Source organism: Tachyglossus aculeatus (genome assembly GCF_015852505.1).
Source record: "Tachyglossus aculeatus isolate mTacAcu1 chromosome 12 unlocalized genomic scaffold, mTacAcu1.pri SUPER_6_unloc_1, whole genome shotgun sequence".
In the NCBI taxonomy this organism is placed as follows: Eukaryota; Metazoa; Chordata; class Mammalia; order Monotremata; family Tachyglossidae; genus Tachyglossus; species Tachyglossus aculeatus.
In genome coordinates, this window is record NW_024044828.1 from 22613650 (window position 1) to 22629473 (window position 15824).

The 15824-nt window shown below is 50.1% G+C and overlaps 1 protein-coding gene and 5 non-coding genes across 7 annotated transcripts; 2 read left to right on the plus strand and 4 right to left on the minus strand.

Moving 5' to 3' along the window:
- Window positions 1–4826: 4826 nt before the first annotated feature.
- LOC119921097 (probable inactive ribonuclease-like protein 12) lies at window positions 4827–6260 on the minus strand. 2 transcript variants are annotated; one of them, XM_038741452.1, is made up of 3 exons: window positions 6216–6255; window positions 5933–6106; window positions 4827–5746 (listed from the first exon to the last, which is right to left on the minus strand). In XM_038741452.1, exon 3 carries the CDS (start codon window positions 5739–5741, stop codon window positions 5310–5312), a length of 432 nt encoding a protein of 143 aa, XP_038597380.1. In that variant the 5' UTR covers window positions 5742–5746; window positions 5933–6106; window positions 6216–6255; the 3' UTR covers window positions 4827–5309. The 2 variants fall into 2 exon arrangements, with proteins under 2 accessions (XP_038597380.1, XP_038597381.1); XM_038741453.1 differs by lacking the exon at window positions 5933–6106 and having other exon boundaries at window positions 6216–6260.
- A 1326-nt stretch (window positions 6261–7586) lies between these two features.
- On the minus strand, window positions 7587–7658 carry TRNAP-AGG. The gene has a single exon. It is a non-coding gene; the product is annotated as a tRNA-Pro (tRNA).
- Window positions 7659–8187: 529 nt separating this feature from the next.
- TRNAP-AGG lies at window positions 8188–8259 on the minus strand. Its single transcript has one exon. It is a non-coding gene; the product is annotated as a tRNA-Pro (tRNA).
- Window positions 8260–8449: 190 nt separating this feature from the next.
- TRNAT-UGU lies at window positions 8450–8522 on the minus strand. The gene has a single exon. It is a non-coding gene; the product is annotated as a tRNA-Thr (tRNA).
- A 1403-nt stretch (window positions 8523–9925) lies between these two features.
- Window positions 9926–9997, plus strand: TRNAP-UGG. The gene has a single exon. It is a non-coding gene; the product is annotated as a tRNA-Pro (tRNA).
- Window positions 9998–10900: 903 nt separating this feature from the next.
- Window positions 10901–10972, plus strand: TRNAP-UGG. Its single transcript has one exon. It is a non-coding gene; the product is annotated as a tRNA-Pro (tRNA).
- The last annotated feature ends 4852 nt before the right edge of the window (window positions 10973–15824 follow it).

Genomic DNA, 15824 nt, shown 5'->3' on the forward strand with positions numbered 1-15824 from the left:
AATCGTCATTGATGATGATGCTGTCACACTTCTTATAATGGAATTATAGGAAACAAGCAGGCTTTTCTCTCATGCTGCCCTATTCCCATCCATTTAAAGGACAGGATCCTCTTTTAAAGTCAGAAGTGCAGGCATGGGCTGCCTTGTGGCATCTATTGTACAAAGAAGAACATCTTCATCAAGCCCCAAACAGCTGAAAAGTTGATATGGTCGAGAGGGTGTGCAATTTAGGGGGTTAGTGCAATATTGTACAAAGAAGAACATCTTCATCAAGCCCCAAACGGCTGAAAAGTTGATATGGTCGAGAGGGTGTGCAATTTAGGGGGTTAGTGCAATTTAAGGGGTTGGTTGAAGCCCTGCAAACTTCATGCCCTGGTTTTAAAGCTCTTTGAACCCCTGTGTTAATCTGGCTTTGACCCCCCAACCCACAAAATGAGGGAACCCTCTGAAACTGGAGTGCAGCAGGCTGAGCCCAAACAGCAGGAAACACTTCTTTCCCCAGGAAGGGGTGGATAGAGGGAACTGTATCTACATCTTCCCTCAGGAAGGAACTGTAATGTTACAAAAAGCACTGGGGGATTGGACAGATCCATGGGCCAAAGTTCCTGCTGGGTCACTGGGGGACAGTCAGGGGTGTTGGATGCTAGGTCACTGACAGATAGAGTCGGAGAGGGGGAAGTCAGGGGTGTTACCTGTGCTGGGTCACTGGGAGACAGTCAGGGTCAGAGAAGGCACAGGCAGAGGTGTTGGACAGCCTGTGCTGGGTCACTGCAGGACAGTCAGGATTGGAAAGGAGACAGTCAGGGGTGTTGGATGACCTGTACTGGGTCACTGGGAGACAGTCAGGGATGGAGAGGGGAGAGTTAGGGGTGGTGGATGGTCTATGCTGAGTCACCAGAGGAGAAACAGGATCTGAAGTCAAAATGAAACGAGAAGGGAGGACAGGCCCCCCTCCAACCCTAGTCTTCCGTAACCACTCCCTCACCACCCCAGCCTTGGTTGATTCCTGGCCAGGACCCCCAAGACAGAGAAACTGCACATTTCATCACAAGAAGCAGCTTGTTCCTGGGGCTCAAGTTGCCCAGGCCTAAACCCCACAGTGGCCAGGATGGTTCTGTACAGGGTGTCCCTACTTCTATCTGCCCCAGGGCTTTTGAATTTCCTGACCTCTGCCTTAAGGCTGCAGGTGGGTGGGAGGGTGAGTAAATGGCGAGACGGTGTATCAGAGTGAGACGTTCTCAGTCCAAACCCACAGAGAAGGCAACCGAACAGCCTCTGATCTGCCGCCAAAACTGAGCCAGAGCCAGAACACGGGGCTGGGTGGCCAGTGGACTGTGGACAGGAAGTCAGGCCCTTCTGGGCAGCATCAAGCATGGATGCTGGACACACAGTGGTCAGCAGCTAAATCTCCATTGGATCAGATTCCCCTCCCACGGAGTACATGGGTCATTTGCTGGACAGCTGGACCTGGCCTGGTGAGGTCAATTGGCGGCCAGCAGGGCCTGGAAGCTGAGTCATGCAGGACGATATCATCTCAGGGCCCACCCCGCAGATCTCAGGACCCAGTATCCCGGGACCAGCCCAGATCCCTCTGACCTCCCCTCAGCTTCCCTCCCCTGCTACTCTAGTTGGGTCCCGAGTCCTCAGTCTCTCCAAATGTAGATTCTTGGGCCCCCAAACTCTCCAGGACAGACCACCCCCATCCAGGTCCTCAACTTTTGTGGCACAGACCCCCCAGATACACAGTTCCTCCAGTGCAGACCTCCGGGGCTCCAGCTTCTTCAGAGCAGACTCTGGAAGCTCCCCAGTCCATCCATCAATCAATCAATCCATCATACTTAGTATGATAGAGCACCGTACTAAGCTCTTGGGAAAGTACAATGCAAAAGAGTTGGTAGATATGTGCCCTGCCCACAATGAGCTTACAGTCTAGAAGGGGAGACAGGCATTAATTTAAATAAATCAATTATGGGTATTATTCATAGATATAACATATAATAATAATATTTTGTTTATACAGTATACTTATATAAACTCTGTGGATTATCCCCTTAAGGATCTCCAGGCTGGGCCTAGAGTCTTTAAAACTTTAAGTTATGTTATTAATTATTTATTTATATTAATACCTAATTAATACCTATTATATATAATAATAGTAATAGTAATAATAATGGTATTTGTTAAGTGCTTACTATGTACCACACACTGTATTAAGTGCTGGGTGGATATGAGCAAATAGTGTTGGAGATAGTCCCTGTTCCACATGGGGCTCACAGTCTCAATCCCCATTTTATAGATGAGGTAATTGAGGCACAGAGACGTGACTGTGAGCCTTCTAGACTGTGAGCCCGTTGTTGGGTAGGGACTGTCTCTATATGTTGCCACCTTGTACTTCCCAACCGCTTAGTACCGTGCTCTGCACACAGTAAGCGCTCAATAAATACGATTGAATGAATGAATGAAGGAAGGGAGGGACTTGGCCAAGGTCATGCAGCAGACAACTGGTACAGCTTAGTACAGTGCATGACACACAGTAAGGGCCCAATGAATACTGATTCATTCTTTCATTCAATCGTATTTATTGAGCACTTACCATGTGCAAAGCACTGTACTAAGCACTTGGGAGAGTACAATATAGCAATCAACAGACATTTTCCCTGCCCAAAACAAGTTTACAGTCTGATGGTGATAATGATGACTGGGGAAGGGAAGGGGCCAAATGAATGATGCTCTGTCTCTGGGGAGTTACACATGGCCCAGGGTGCTCTCTTCAGCTCCCCACCAATCTTCAACACTGCCCCGATCCTTTATGCATCCTCTCACCTATCGCCGTTTGAAAAGATCCACGGATGAGCATCCATTCTGCACCATCTTGAGACAGTCAGAGTTAGAGAGGGGAGAGTCGGGGTGTTGGATGGTCCATGCTGTGACCCTGGAGTGAGAGTCAGGGTGGAGAGGGGAGAGTCCGAGGTGTTGGGTGGTACGTGCTGGGTCACTGAGGGAGAGATAGGGAGACAGAGCACGGGTCTGGGAGTCAGAAGGACCTGGGTTCTAATCCCGGCTCCACCACTTGTCTGCTGGGTGTCCCTGGTTAAGTCACTTAACTTCTCTGTGCCTCAGTTACCTCATCTGTAAAATGGTGAATTGAGTCTGTGAGCCCTATGTGGGACAGGGACTATGTCCAACCCCATCATTTCGTATCTAGCCCAGTGCTTAGTACAGAGCTTGATACATAGTAAGTGCTTAACAAATACCACATTTAGTATTATTATTAGAGAGGGAAGAGTCAGGGGTGTTGGGTGGTCTAGGCTGGGTCGGTGAGCAAGAGACAGAGTGGAGAGTTAGGGGCGTTAGATGATCTGTACTGTAACTCTGGAGGGAGAGTCAGGATGGAGAGGGGAGAGTCAGGGGTGTTGAATGGTCTGTGCTGGGTCACTGGGAGAGAAACAGGATAAAGAGGGGAGAGTTAGGGGTATTATATGGTCCCTGCTGTAACCCTAGACAGAGAGTCAGGGATGGAAAGGGAAGAGTAAGTACTTAGACTGTGAGCCCCACAATCTAATTAACTTTTATCTACTTTAGTGCTTAGAACAGTGTTTGACGCATAGCAAGGGCTTAACAAATACCATAAAAAAGTAAATGGTGTTAAATGGTCCATTTCTGCCATCACCTACTGCCTTTCCACCTAATGGAAGTGTTGGCATAAACTGAACATGCCAAGATCCTGAGCTGTTTCAGCTGTGGACTGGACTGGACTGGGTTTCTGAACTACAACTTGAGAAGCAGCGTGGCTTAGTGGAAAGAGCACAGGCGTGGGAATTAGAGGTCATGGGTTCTAATCTTGGCTCTGCCACTTATCAGCTGTGTGACTTTGGGCAAGTCATTTAACTTCTCTGTGCCTCAGTTACCTCATCTGTAAAATGGGGATTAAGACTGTGAGCCCCACGGGGGACAACCTGATCACCTTGTATCCTCCCCAGCGCTTAGAACAGTGCTTTGCACAAAGTAAGTGCTTAACAAATGCCATCGTTATTATTATTATTACCCCAGTGCTTAGAACAGTGCTTGGCACATAGCAAGCACTTAACAAATGCCACTATTATTATTATAACTGGTTTGAGGAAATGGTCATGTTGATGCCTGGTGGGCAGGAAAATCTTGCGCTCCCCCCCCCACCCCGCTAGAAGCCCTCTGCTCAAAGGACTCGAGGGCTGGGGAGCTCATATTATTTAATTTCTCTTAATTTGCAGTTTTCTTAACTGCAAAATGGGAATTAAATACCTGTTTTCTCCCCTCAGATTGAGAGTCCCACGTAGGACAGGGCTTGTGTCTGATCTGATTGTACTGTATCTACCCCAGCACTTAGTACAGTACTTGGCTCACCAGAAGCACTTAACAAATAGCTCAATTACTCTCTTTAGCTACAAAGACATGCCTAAGGATCAGAGTGAGCAGCCCTGGGGGTGTGCAGTCTGTGAACGACTGCCTAGGTCCTGAGTCCGGAATCGTGAATTGAGTAACAACCCAGTACCTCCAGGGGCACAGACTTTTCACCATGGGTCCGGGGCCAAGGGTGGATGGGCAGGGCCAGGGCCAGGGCCAGGGCTGGGTATGCAGGGCCAGAATCAGGGCTGGGTGTGCAGGGCTAGGTTAAAAGCCAGGGCTAGCTATGGAGGGTCACAGCCAGGACGGGATTTGTAGAATTGGTGCTGGGGCTATTGAACTTGGTGATCTAGATTGTGGGAGGGATGGACACGTATGAGAATCTGGGAAAAACAAGTAAATTTGCAAGGAGTTGCTATGCGACACGCCTCAGCCCTGGGGAAATCAATGTTTATTCCAAAGAAGTCAGAGAAATTCAACAACACATTCCAGGGAGGGAAGGTTCTCAGTGCCTGCCCCCCTTACCCCCTTTCCTCCCTCTGCTACAGGGACCTACAGAGGGGAGAAGAGACCCAAAGCACTTCCTTGGGGGAGAGTGTATGTGAGTGAGAGTTCATGTCTACGTTCAGGTGTCTGGGCGTGTGTGATAGTGTGAGTATAACGGTGTGTGTGTGTGTGTGTGTGAGAGAGAGAGAGAGAGAGAGAGAGAGAGACAGAGACAGAGACAGAGACAGAGACAGAGACAGAGAGACTAGGGAAAAGGAGATGGAGCAGGGGTATGTTTACGAAGGGGGAATGTAGTTGTGACGCCCACGAGGGGAGGTGCTGGTGACCCTCGCTCCGGATCGATCCTGGAGAGCCATAGGAGGGAATGGGGCAGAGGCGGGCGATCTCGGCGCCCCCCGCCCGGGCTGCCGGGCGGAAGCTCAGTTGCTGATGGTGATCCTGCCCCGGCGGGGGATGCTCAGATAGCGGCAGTGCGGGAAGTCGGTCCCGTGCATGAGCAAACAGTCGGTGGACGCGTACTCCGGGCTCTGGAAACAACGGTCCCCGGTGGAGCCCGGGCAGGGGATGGACGGGCGGATCGAGGCCACGGGCGCGTGGAAGAAGGTGCTGGTGCCCTGGCATTGGCCGTTGGGCTGCACCACGCGCCTCCGCACCACCATCACGTTGCAGTATTGCACCTCGCCCCCGGGGACCTGGGTCTTCGGGAAATCTTCTAGCTGCTGCCGGGGCGACGGGGGCCCGTCCTCGGGGCTTCGGGCCTCCGGGGTGGCAACGAGCAGCAGCGGGAGAAGGAGAGGGAGCAGCCTTGGCAGGAGGGCGGGACAGGGGGTTCCGGGGTCAAGGCGCGCCATCGCTCCTGGGGGGAGAGGGGAGATGGAGGGAGGGAGGGAGGGAGGGGGCGGAGGGTGGGGCCCCATCCTCCCCGCAGCCCGGTCGCGCCCAGTCCCCTACCCATTGACCGATCCCCTCTCACACACCCGCCACGGTGTCCGTGGCCCACCGTGCCCACCCCCTGACCCTCAATCCCTGAAAGGTCACACACTTTCTCTCTTTGCCGGGCTCCTGGCCCTGCCTCTGGAAACTCCTGGTTTGTGCTCTTGGGCTGAGGCTGCTGCTCTCTCCTCGGCCTTGCCCTTGCGCTGGGGCTCCTCCGGCAGCAGGGAATTTGGAGCGGGGACCCTGGGGGCGCCGACTGGCCCGGGATGGGAACGGGACTCTGGAGGGGAGGGAATGGTTGCCAGTAATGACGGGAAGAGAGTCTTCAAACCTGGACCAGGTGGGGGTGGGGGGCGGGGAAGCGGCCCGGCCCACTCCATTCCAGTTACCTGACTTCTCCCATCTCCGAAAGGCCGCGGGGCACCACAGTTCCACCTCTCTCACCCCTCTGTGGGTTTCCTGCCTGCAGAGCTGCCCGCTTCCCCAGGCTACATCCCTGTAAACACCACCCCCACCCCACCCTCCTCCCTGTTTCACAACCCTTTAGCCGTGGTACTGTCCTCTCCCCTTCAACCTGCAGCTCCAATCTGGAGTACTGGTCGAGGTATATTGAATAGGTCGGTGTTAAGGGACCGAAGTGGACGTGTTAGGCTGTAGTAAGAGATCGGCGAGGTCAGGTCGGACGGAGTAAGGTGATCGAGTGCCTTAAAGCCAACGGCAAGGATTTTCTGTATGAAGTGGGGATGGATGGGCAACCGCCGGAGGTTTTTGAAGGAAAGGGAAAACATCGACTGAGTGAAATTCTTAGAAAAATGATCCGGGCGGCAGAGTGAAGTACGGACCGGTGAGAAAAGCAGGATAAAGCAGAAAGCAGTAACAACTACATTCAGACAAAACAACTGAACAAACAATTGAATGTAGAGATAAATCTATTTACAAATAAATCAAAATACGCATACATGCACGAGCTTGAAAGATAAGGATCAGAATACGAGACTCCCCTGCTCCCCCTCTCCATAATAATAATAATAATGGCATTTATTAAGCGCTTACTATGTGCAAAGCACTGTTCTAAGCGCTGGCACTGTTCTAAGCACTGTTCTCCATCCCCCCCCCCCGCCTTACCTCCTTCCCTTCCCCACAGCACCTGTATATATGTATATATGTTTGTACGTATTTATTACTCTATTTATTTTACTTGTACATATCTATATTTATTTTATTTTGTTAATATGTTTTGTTCTCTGTCTCCCCCTTCTAGAATGTGAGCCCATTGTCGGGTAGGGACCGTCTCTATATGTTGCCAACTTGTACTTCCCAAGCGCTTAGTACAGTGCCCTGCACACAGTAAGCGCTCAATAAATACGATTGATTGAATACGGAAGTGCCAAAGGCATGTGCTGGTCTGAGGGGTGGTCCATTAACCAAGGAAGGCCTCTTGGAGAAGTTTTTCGATGGCTTTGAAAATGGAGAGAGCTGTGGTCTGGAAGATTTGGTTGCGGAGGGAGTTTACGGCTGGGGGAAGAGTGGAACAGAAAAATGAGGGATGAGACCGGAGCAACTTGAGGATGGAGCAGGGACAGCCTGGACGGGTCCGGCGGAGCCCGGTGATAGCGGGACACGTGTAGCACAATAAAGAGTTTTTGAGCTGCGTGGGAAAGAGATGTGTCTTTCGCTTGGTAACAGGAGGCCCTAGTTCGTGATCTCCACTCCCTATCAGGGATTTTAAAATAAAATAAAGTAAAAAAAAAGAAAAACAAGGGCTCGTCCGGGATTTGAACCCGGGACCTCTCGCACCCTAAGCGAGAATCATACCCCTAGACCAACGAGCCGGCTCTGACGGCGCACCTCTTCGTTGCCCAACAGACGATTAACACCACGTCACTGGTTCTGGGACGTTTTTTGGTCGGCTGCCGGCAGGGTTTGGTGCCATCTGCTGGGGGAAGGACGCTATTACCGGGGTCTCGCCTCCTTGCAATCTCTCCCACTCCCGGGTTCCACGTGGTGGAACCCGAGGTTCAAATAGGAACTCTGCCCGCTCCACGCCTTCTGAACAAGCATTGACCGAGAGGCTGGGGGCAAAGGAAGTGGGGACTGGGGACAGGGGCTGAGCTAGGCTGCAGAGAGTTTCCAAAACCATCAAAAAGCCAGAATTGTTCCAAAACCATCCAGCGCTTAGAACAGTGCTTGACACATAGTTAATCGCTTAACAAAATACCAATTAAAAAAACTGTGACCAGCTTTTAAGCGAGCCATTCTCGCGGACCTCCGTGCCCCAACGGGTCGGCCTTGGAGACAGATGAGCGCCGGGGATCTATCGAAAAGATGGGAAAGGCAGTTGAAAACGAAGGGGCCAAAAAAGGGCTCGTCCGGGATTTGAACCCGGGACCTCTCGCACCCTAAGCGAGAATCATACCCCTAGACCAACGAGCCACTTGCAGTGCATGTCAAAAACGCTCCTTAGAAGGCATACGGAACCGTCTGCCGATACATTTCTAATCCACTTTTCTTCGGAGTCCAAATGGTGGCGGTCCCTGAAGCATTTCTCGGCAGATAAACGCCCGAATACCCTGGGTGGAGAAACATCATTGTAGTTTCCAAAAAAAAAAAAAAAAGTCAAGATAGGCCCCAGCGAGATTTGAACTCGCGACCCCTGGTTTACAAGACCAGTGCTCTAACCCCTGAGCTATGGAGCCTCCGAAAGCAAACTCTCTTCCCAAGCCTTCTGAAGGAATAGTGAAGACTGATTTTTGTTTGTTTTGTTTTTGCAGGCCATGGCTTCCATCGGTGGAGCCCACCCTCCCTAGGTACCGAGGTGCTAGGAAATGGGAATAGCCTTCTGGTTCAGTCTCCCAAGCCGGGTGGAATGTCGACAATGCCAGCAAATCCGGTCTTTGTTACGTGCCAACCTAGCCCTCCTCCCGCTCCCTCGGTGCTCTCTACTTGCCCCGCACAGCTGGGAAGGCGGTGCACGGGCCCTCCTCGCCCCCTCGGGGCTGGTGCCTGCCTCCCCCAATCCCAGCCCGGCTCCAGGACGCCCAAGGGAGCTCGAGAGGGAGGGAGAGCGACGTCCCAAATCTCGCCAATGAGGACGGCAACTCCCAGCACCGATCCCTCCCTCCCTCCCTCCCTCCGCCGGCCCGGGGCGGCTCCGTGTCCGCGGCGGGACTCAAACCCGGGAGCCCCGAGCCCGGGGAGCAGCGCGACGCCTTAGACCGCTCGGCCACGTTTCGGAGCGCACGGGGATGGGGCCTGGGGGAGGCCGGGGTAGGGGGCACACGGGGCCTGGGGGCGCAAGGCCTTTGCTGGGCACTGCCCAGTCTCCGGGTGGGGGTTTAATCGGGCCAAGGACTCCATCGCCCGCCCTAATCCCTCCCCTCCGGCCTCCCCTCTCCCTCTCCGCGCCAGCCCGGCCTCTGCTCGGACCCCGAAAAGGACGCGTCCGGGGCCGATTCGCAGTCTTCTAGACTGTGAGCCCGCTGTTGGGTAGGGACCGTCTCCATATGTTGCCAACTTGTACTTTCCAAGCGCTTAGTCCAGTGCTCTGCACACAGTAAGCGCTCAATAAATGCGATTGAGTGAATGTGAGCCCCCCTTTCAGACTGTGAGCCCACTGTTGGGTAGGGACTGTCTCTATATGTTGCCAACTTGTACTTCCCAAGCGCTTAGTACAGTGCTTTGCACACAGTAACTGCTCAGTAAATGCGATTGAATGAATGTGAGCCCCCCTTTTAGACTGTGAGCCCACTGGGTAGGGACTGTCTCTATATGTTGCCAACTTGTACTTCCCAAGCGCTTAGTACAGTGCTCTGCACACAGTAAGCGCTCAATAAATGCGATTGAATGAATGTGAGCCCCCCTTTCAGATTGTGAGCCCACTGTTGGGTAGGGACCGTCTCCATATGTTGCCAACTTGTACTTTCCAAGCGCTTAGTCCAGTGCTCTGCACACAGTAAGCGCTCAATAAATACGATTGATGATGATTGATGATAAATGCGGCCGGCGGGGCAGGAATGGGGCGGGACAAAGAAAGACGCGACCGGGCGGGCGGGGCGAGCACAGCAGACTCATAAGCCGCTGCAGGGAAATAGGCTTGTGTGGCTCGTTGGTCTAGGGGTATGATTCTCGCTTTGGGTGCGAGAGGTCCCGGGTTCAAATCCCGGACGAGCCCCTTTTTTTTCCTTTTTAAACCTCCCCACCTTGGGACGAGCCGTCGCAGTCTCCAATTTCAATTTAATAAGCTTCTCCCTCCGCGCCTCCCAGGCCCGGTGTAAAGAGGGGCCCGGGAAACTCTCCCGGATTTTGCCCTTTCACTTCTGCGCCAGTTTCTTAGAAGGACTGAGTGGACGGGTTAGCTCTCTACAGATCTCCATTTGGGTTCTGGAGTCAGGAACGTGAAGGCAGCTGAAATCAGTGTATGAGACCCAACCCTAAAAGACATGAGTGAGCCACTCTGCGAGGATTTGGAGAGATTTCGAAGCATCGGCTTTCAGTTAAAAAAATGATTTTTTAAAAAAACGTAATATGTACTGGAAGGAATCATGGCATTTGACTAGAATATTAATAGTGTATTTCAGAACCAGGGAATTAGGGTTCTCGAGTCAGGAACGTGAAGGGAGCTGAAATCAGTGTATGAGACCCAACCCTAAAAGACATGAGTGAACCACTCGAGAGGATTTGCAGAGATTTCTAAGCATCGGCTTTCAGTTAAAAAAATGATTTTTTTTTAAAAAAACGTAATATGTACTGGAAGGAATCATGGCATTTGACTAGAATATTAATAGTGTATTTCAGAACCAGGGAATTACTTTTAATCTAAAATTTAGTACAGTGCTCTGCACACAGTAAGCGCTCAAGAAATACGATCGAATGAATGGGACGCATGTATTTTAAAAAATCAAACACCTTTATTAACCTGAATCCGCCTCGGTCGCCCCCGCCCTATTTGGTCGTGGCGGGGGTCCTGGCCTCGGTGATGGCGGGAGGCGGGGCCTGCACAGCAAGAGCTGCTCAAGAAAGGGACGGGGCGGCGCGGAGCACGCTCAGAAGCGGCTTTGCAGAGATTTGTGCTCGTGGCTCGTTGGTCTAGGGGTATGATTCTCGCTTTGGGTGCGAGAGGTCCCGGGTTCAAATCCCGGACGAGCCCGTCGTCGCTTTTTTTTCCGAGTGGGAAACAGTTTCCTCGGATTATCCCGCCACGTTTCTCTTCACCCCTCCCATGGCCGGGAGCTAGGTAGAAAATGGGAGCGGTGAGACCCTTCCTTTTCTGTCCCCATCTTTTCCCCAGAAGCCTGGGACCTCAGCCTCCGTTCCTCTCGTCAGCCATTTAGGATCCCCGGCCATTCCCGCCCGCTGTAGCCGGACCTCCGAGGCTCCCCGGACGGGAACTAGGCGGGATCGAGTGTAGCAGGTGGGCAGCATGGCCCCAGCCCCTTGTCGTTCGGAGGCCTGTGTGTCCCCCAAATTAACAACGACAGCCACCACTCACACTTATTCCCATTGACCGTGACACACAGCACTCAGAACAAAACACTCAGGTATGCATACACACACCCACACACATCTCTGCTCCCACTCACTAAGCAAATAACCGTCCCATGTACACAAGTAACTACTTGCTCCAGCCGTACGCATAAGCAAGCAGCCCTATGCACACAAATACACCCCTCACCCTCACATGCTTTTAGAATAACACATAGTCATATGCACTCACTCATAGCCTCCCATATTTTCACGCACATGCATACCCTCTCACACATGTACTAGCTTGTACAATCACTCACCTACACACACACATTCACACACACACATTCACACACACACTCACATCCTAGCCTGTGGCTACAGTTGAAAGCAGTGTGGCCTTAATGGAAAGAACATAAATCTGGGAATCAGAAGATCTGGGTTCTAATCCTGATCCTGCCACGTACCTCCTGTATGACCTTGACCACTTCACTACTCTGTGCTTTCGTTTCCTCCTCTGTACAAAGGGGGATTCAATACCTGTTCTCCCTCCTACGTAGACTGTGAGCTCCATGTGGGGCAGCAACTAGGTCCAATGCAATTATCTGTCTCTATCCCAGTGCTTAGAACCGTGTTTGGCATGTAGTAGGTGCTTAACAAATACCACAGTTATTAAGATCCCTAATTTTCCTCTAAGCACCTGAACGCACAAAGCCCTATAAATGGAATTTCCCTGCCCTCCATGGGCTCACAATATAACAGGATGGGAGAGCAGTGATCTTTATCCCTATTTCACAAATGAAGAAACAGACTCCCAGAGAGGTTAAGTGAATTGCTTGAGGTAACCTGCTGGGGGGCAGAGCTGAGACTTGAATACAGGTCTCCAGGTTCCCAGGTCCAGGCTTAATCCACCTGGCCAAGTGGTCCCAGTACAACTATATGTATTAGAGAAGCAGCGTGGCTCAGTGGAAAGAGCCTGGGCTTTGGAGTCAGAGGTCATGGGTTCAAATCCCGGCTCTGTCAGCTGTATGACTTTGGGCAAGTCACTTAGCTTCTCTGGGCCTCAGTTGCCTCATCTGTAAAATGGGGTTAAAACTGTCAGCTGTGTGACTTTGGGCAAGTCACTTAACTTCTCTGGGCCTCACTTGCCTCATCTGTAAAGTGGGATTAAAACTGTGAGCCCCATATAGGACAACCTGATCACCTTGTAACCTCCCCAGCACTTAGAACAGTGCTTTGCACATAGTAAGTGCTTAAAAAATATTATTATTTATTTATGTATTATTATGTATTATGTAATTATTCTGACGACTTGACACCTGTCCACCCATTTTGTTTTGTTGTCTGTCTTCCCCTTCTAGACTGTAAGCCCATTGTTGGGTAGGGACCGTCTCTATATGTTGCCAATTTGTACTTCCCAAGCACTTAGTACAGTGCTCTGCACACAGTAAGCGCTCAATAAATACGATTGAATGAATGAATGAATGAATGAGCTCGCAGCTCCAGGAACTGAATGGTGGTACCTCCTGGCTTGGGCCCTGGGAGAACAAGGGTCTGTCTGTAGAATGGGGAAGCAGAGTGGCCTCGTGGACAGCGCATGGGCCTGAGAGTCCGAAGGAGTCTGCTGTGTGACCTTGGATGAGTCACTTCTCTGTGCTTAGTTACCTCGTCTGTAAAATGGGGATTAAGAGTGTGAGCCCCATGTGGGACAGGGATTGTGTCCAACCAGATTAATTTGTATCTACCCTAATGCTTAGAACAGTGCCTAGTACATAGTAAGTACTTAACAAGTACCATTATTATTATTATAATCCCAGCTCTGCCACTTGTCTGCTATGTGACCTTGGGCAAGTCACTTCTCTTTTCCTCAGTTAACCTCTCCTGTACAACAGGGAATAGAACTGTGAGACCTGTGTGGGACATGGTCTGTGTTCAAATTGATTACCTTGTATCTACCCCAAGGTTTAGAACTGTGCCTGGCACATATTAGGCTCTAAACAAATACCATTTAAAAAAAAAATCCATTCTCCAGCGGAACCCACAGCACAGTCAGACCCAGATCCATCAGAGAAGGTACCTAGGCGTGAGTTGAACCACAGGGTCCCGAGGCCTAATGGAGAGAGTATGGCCCTGCCAGTCAGGGGACCTGGATTCATTGATTCATTCAATTGTATTTACTGAGTGCTTACTGCATACAGAGCACTGTACTAAGAGCTTGAGAGAGTAATCCTGGTTCTGCCACTTACCGGCTGTATGACCTTGTAACTTCTCTGTACCTCTGTTTCCTCATTTGAAAAATGGGGATTAAACACCTGTTATCCTAAACTGTGAACCCCCATGTAATACAGAGACTGTCCAACCTGATTATCTTCTATCTACCCTAGTTGTCTGTTTGATTTCTATTTACTCCATCTGGTGGAGTCCATGTGTACAGTCATTGTCTTGGTTGGATAAACGTTAGGATAGAAAGAACACCGATTCCTTTGAAATGTGGTGTTGAAGAAGGCTTTTTCAAGTACCATGGACTGCCCGAAAAACAAACAAATGGATTTTTTATTATTAGTACGTGACGTCGAGTCATTTCCGATTCATAGCGACTCCATGGATATACTTTCTCCATTCATTCATTCATTCAATCGTATTTATTCAGCGCTTACTGTGTGCAGAGCACTGTACTTAGTGCTTGGGAAGTACAAGGTGGTAACATAATAATAATAATAATAATAATAATGGTATTTGTTAAGCACTATGTGCAAAGCACTGTTCTAAGTGCTGGGGGGGATACAAGGTGATCAGGTTGTCCCACGTGGGGCTCACAGTCTTAATCCCCATTTTACAAATGAGGGAACTGAGGCACAGAGAAATTAAGTGACTTACCCAAGGTCACACAGCTGACAAGTGGCAGAGCTGGGATTCGAACCCATGACCTGTGACTTCCAGAGTCGAGTCATTTGGCTTTCCAAAGACTACTTTGGTTTAATTTGCTCCAAAATCTAATTGTTTGTTTTTCAGGCAATCCATAGTATTCGCAAAAGCCTTCTCCAACACCACATTTCAAAAGAATCGCTGTTCTTTCTATCCTGTTTTTTCACGGTCCAGCTTTCAGATCTGTAGATTGTCAATGGAAACACCATAGAACTGACAATTTGTATTTTTGTGGCAATTGTTACATCAGCACATTTCATGACTTTTTCCAGATTCTTCATAGCAAGTCTTCCTAACATTAATCTTTGGCACATTTCTTGGCTACTAGATCCTTTATTATTGATTATCGACCCCAGGAGAGAAAAACTGTCCACTATTTCAATCTTCTCTCCATCCACTACAAATGTGTTAGACCAAATTAAACCAAAGTGGTTTTTGGAAGGCCAAATAACTCGATTTAAATTAGCATATTTTGGACACATAGGAGGACTAATTATCTGGAGAAGACACTAGTGCTAGGAAAAGTCCAGGGAAAACGTGGAAGCAGCTAGGTGGATAGAGACCATAACAACGATAACAGAAGAACCGTTAGAAAGGTTGCGGATTATAGTAGAGAACAGGATGTTCTGGAGAAAGAATATCCATGGAGTAGCTATGAATCGGAAAGGACTTGAGGGCACTTAATAATAATAATTATAACACTAGTCGTTAGTACAGTGCTTGACACATAGTAAGCACTTAACAAATACTGCCATTGTTTTTATTATTTGGGCTGTGGAAGCACAAGGGTCAAGGTCCTGCATTCTCCCTCCTCCTTCCTGAGCCGTTTCCTCTCTGGGCCTGCCTGATCGCCACTGGATACTCTTGATTGCCAAGGCAAGCACTTCACAACCCCTCTTCCCTTTGTTCTCTGGTCTTCTGAAAGGGGTAGCTGAGAACAAGGATAAAGCTACCCCCTTGATCTAATCAGGACCCCTGGTCTGCTGTTCGAAGGGATTTAATCACCTTGGAAACAAGTCAGACGTTGGATGGAGAACCCCGTCCCAAGGAGTTATTTATTGCCGCCTATCCTGATGTATTTGTGCTGCATTGTACTCTTTGATTCAATTAGATGCTGTATGGTATATAGGGAAGCTCTGGATTGTTCAGAGTTGAGGGGCCTTGACTAACAGGAAACTTTGTCCGTCAAACACCACTCCCTACTAGTGCTAAAAGAAGCCCTCGTATTAATGAATTTGTCTCTAGCATACCTACTCAAACACAGTGCAGAGTCCGGGAAGTTTTTCTTCCGAGGGGCAAACTGGCTCTAAGGATGATGTGAGCCAAGGTGGGGCTGTGGAGAAGGACAGGGCTGGGCCCTGCCCCCTGTTTCTCCTTTAAGTGTGTGCCCATTTGGGACCAAGTTTGGGCCCTAAGATTTGCAGCCAGGCTGGGACCTGGGACCTGAGTCTACTGGGAGCAGGCTAGGGAGGCCGATTATCCAGATTTGTACTGAACAATCCAGCTTTCATTTGGTCTGACCCTGTCTGTTCCTCTGTTGCGGAGGGGGAGTCCGGTGCCCTTGGGTGTTGGACATTGGTGGCCACCTTAAAACTGGCACCTGCGCTGTG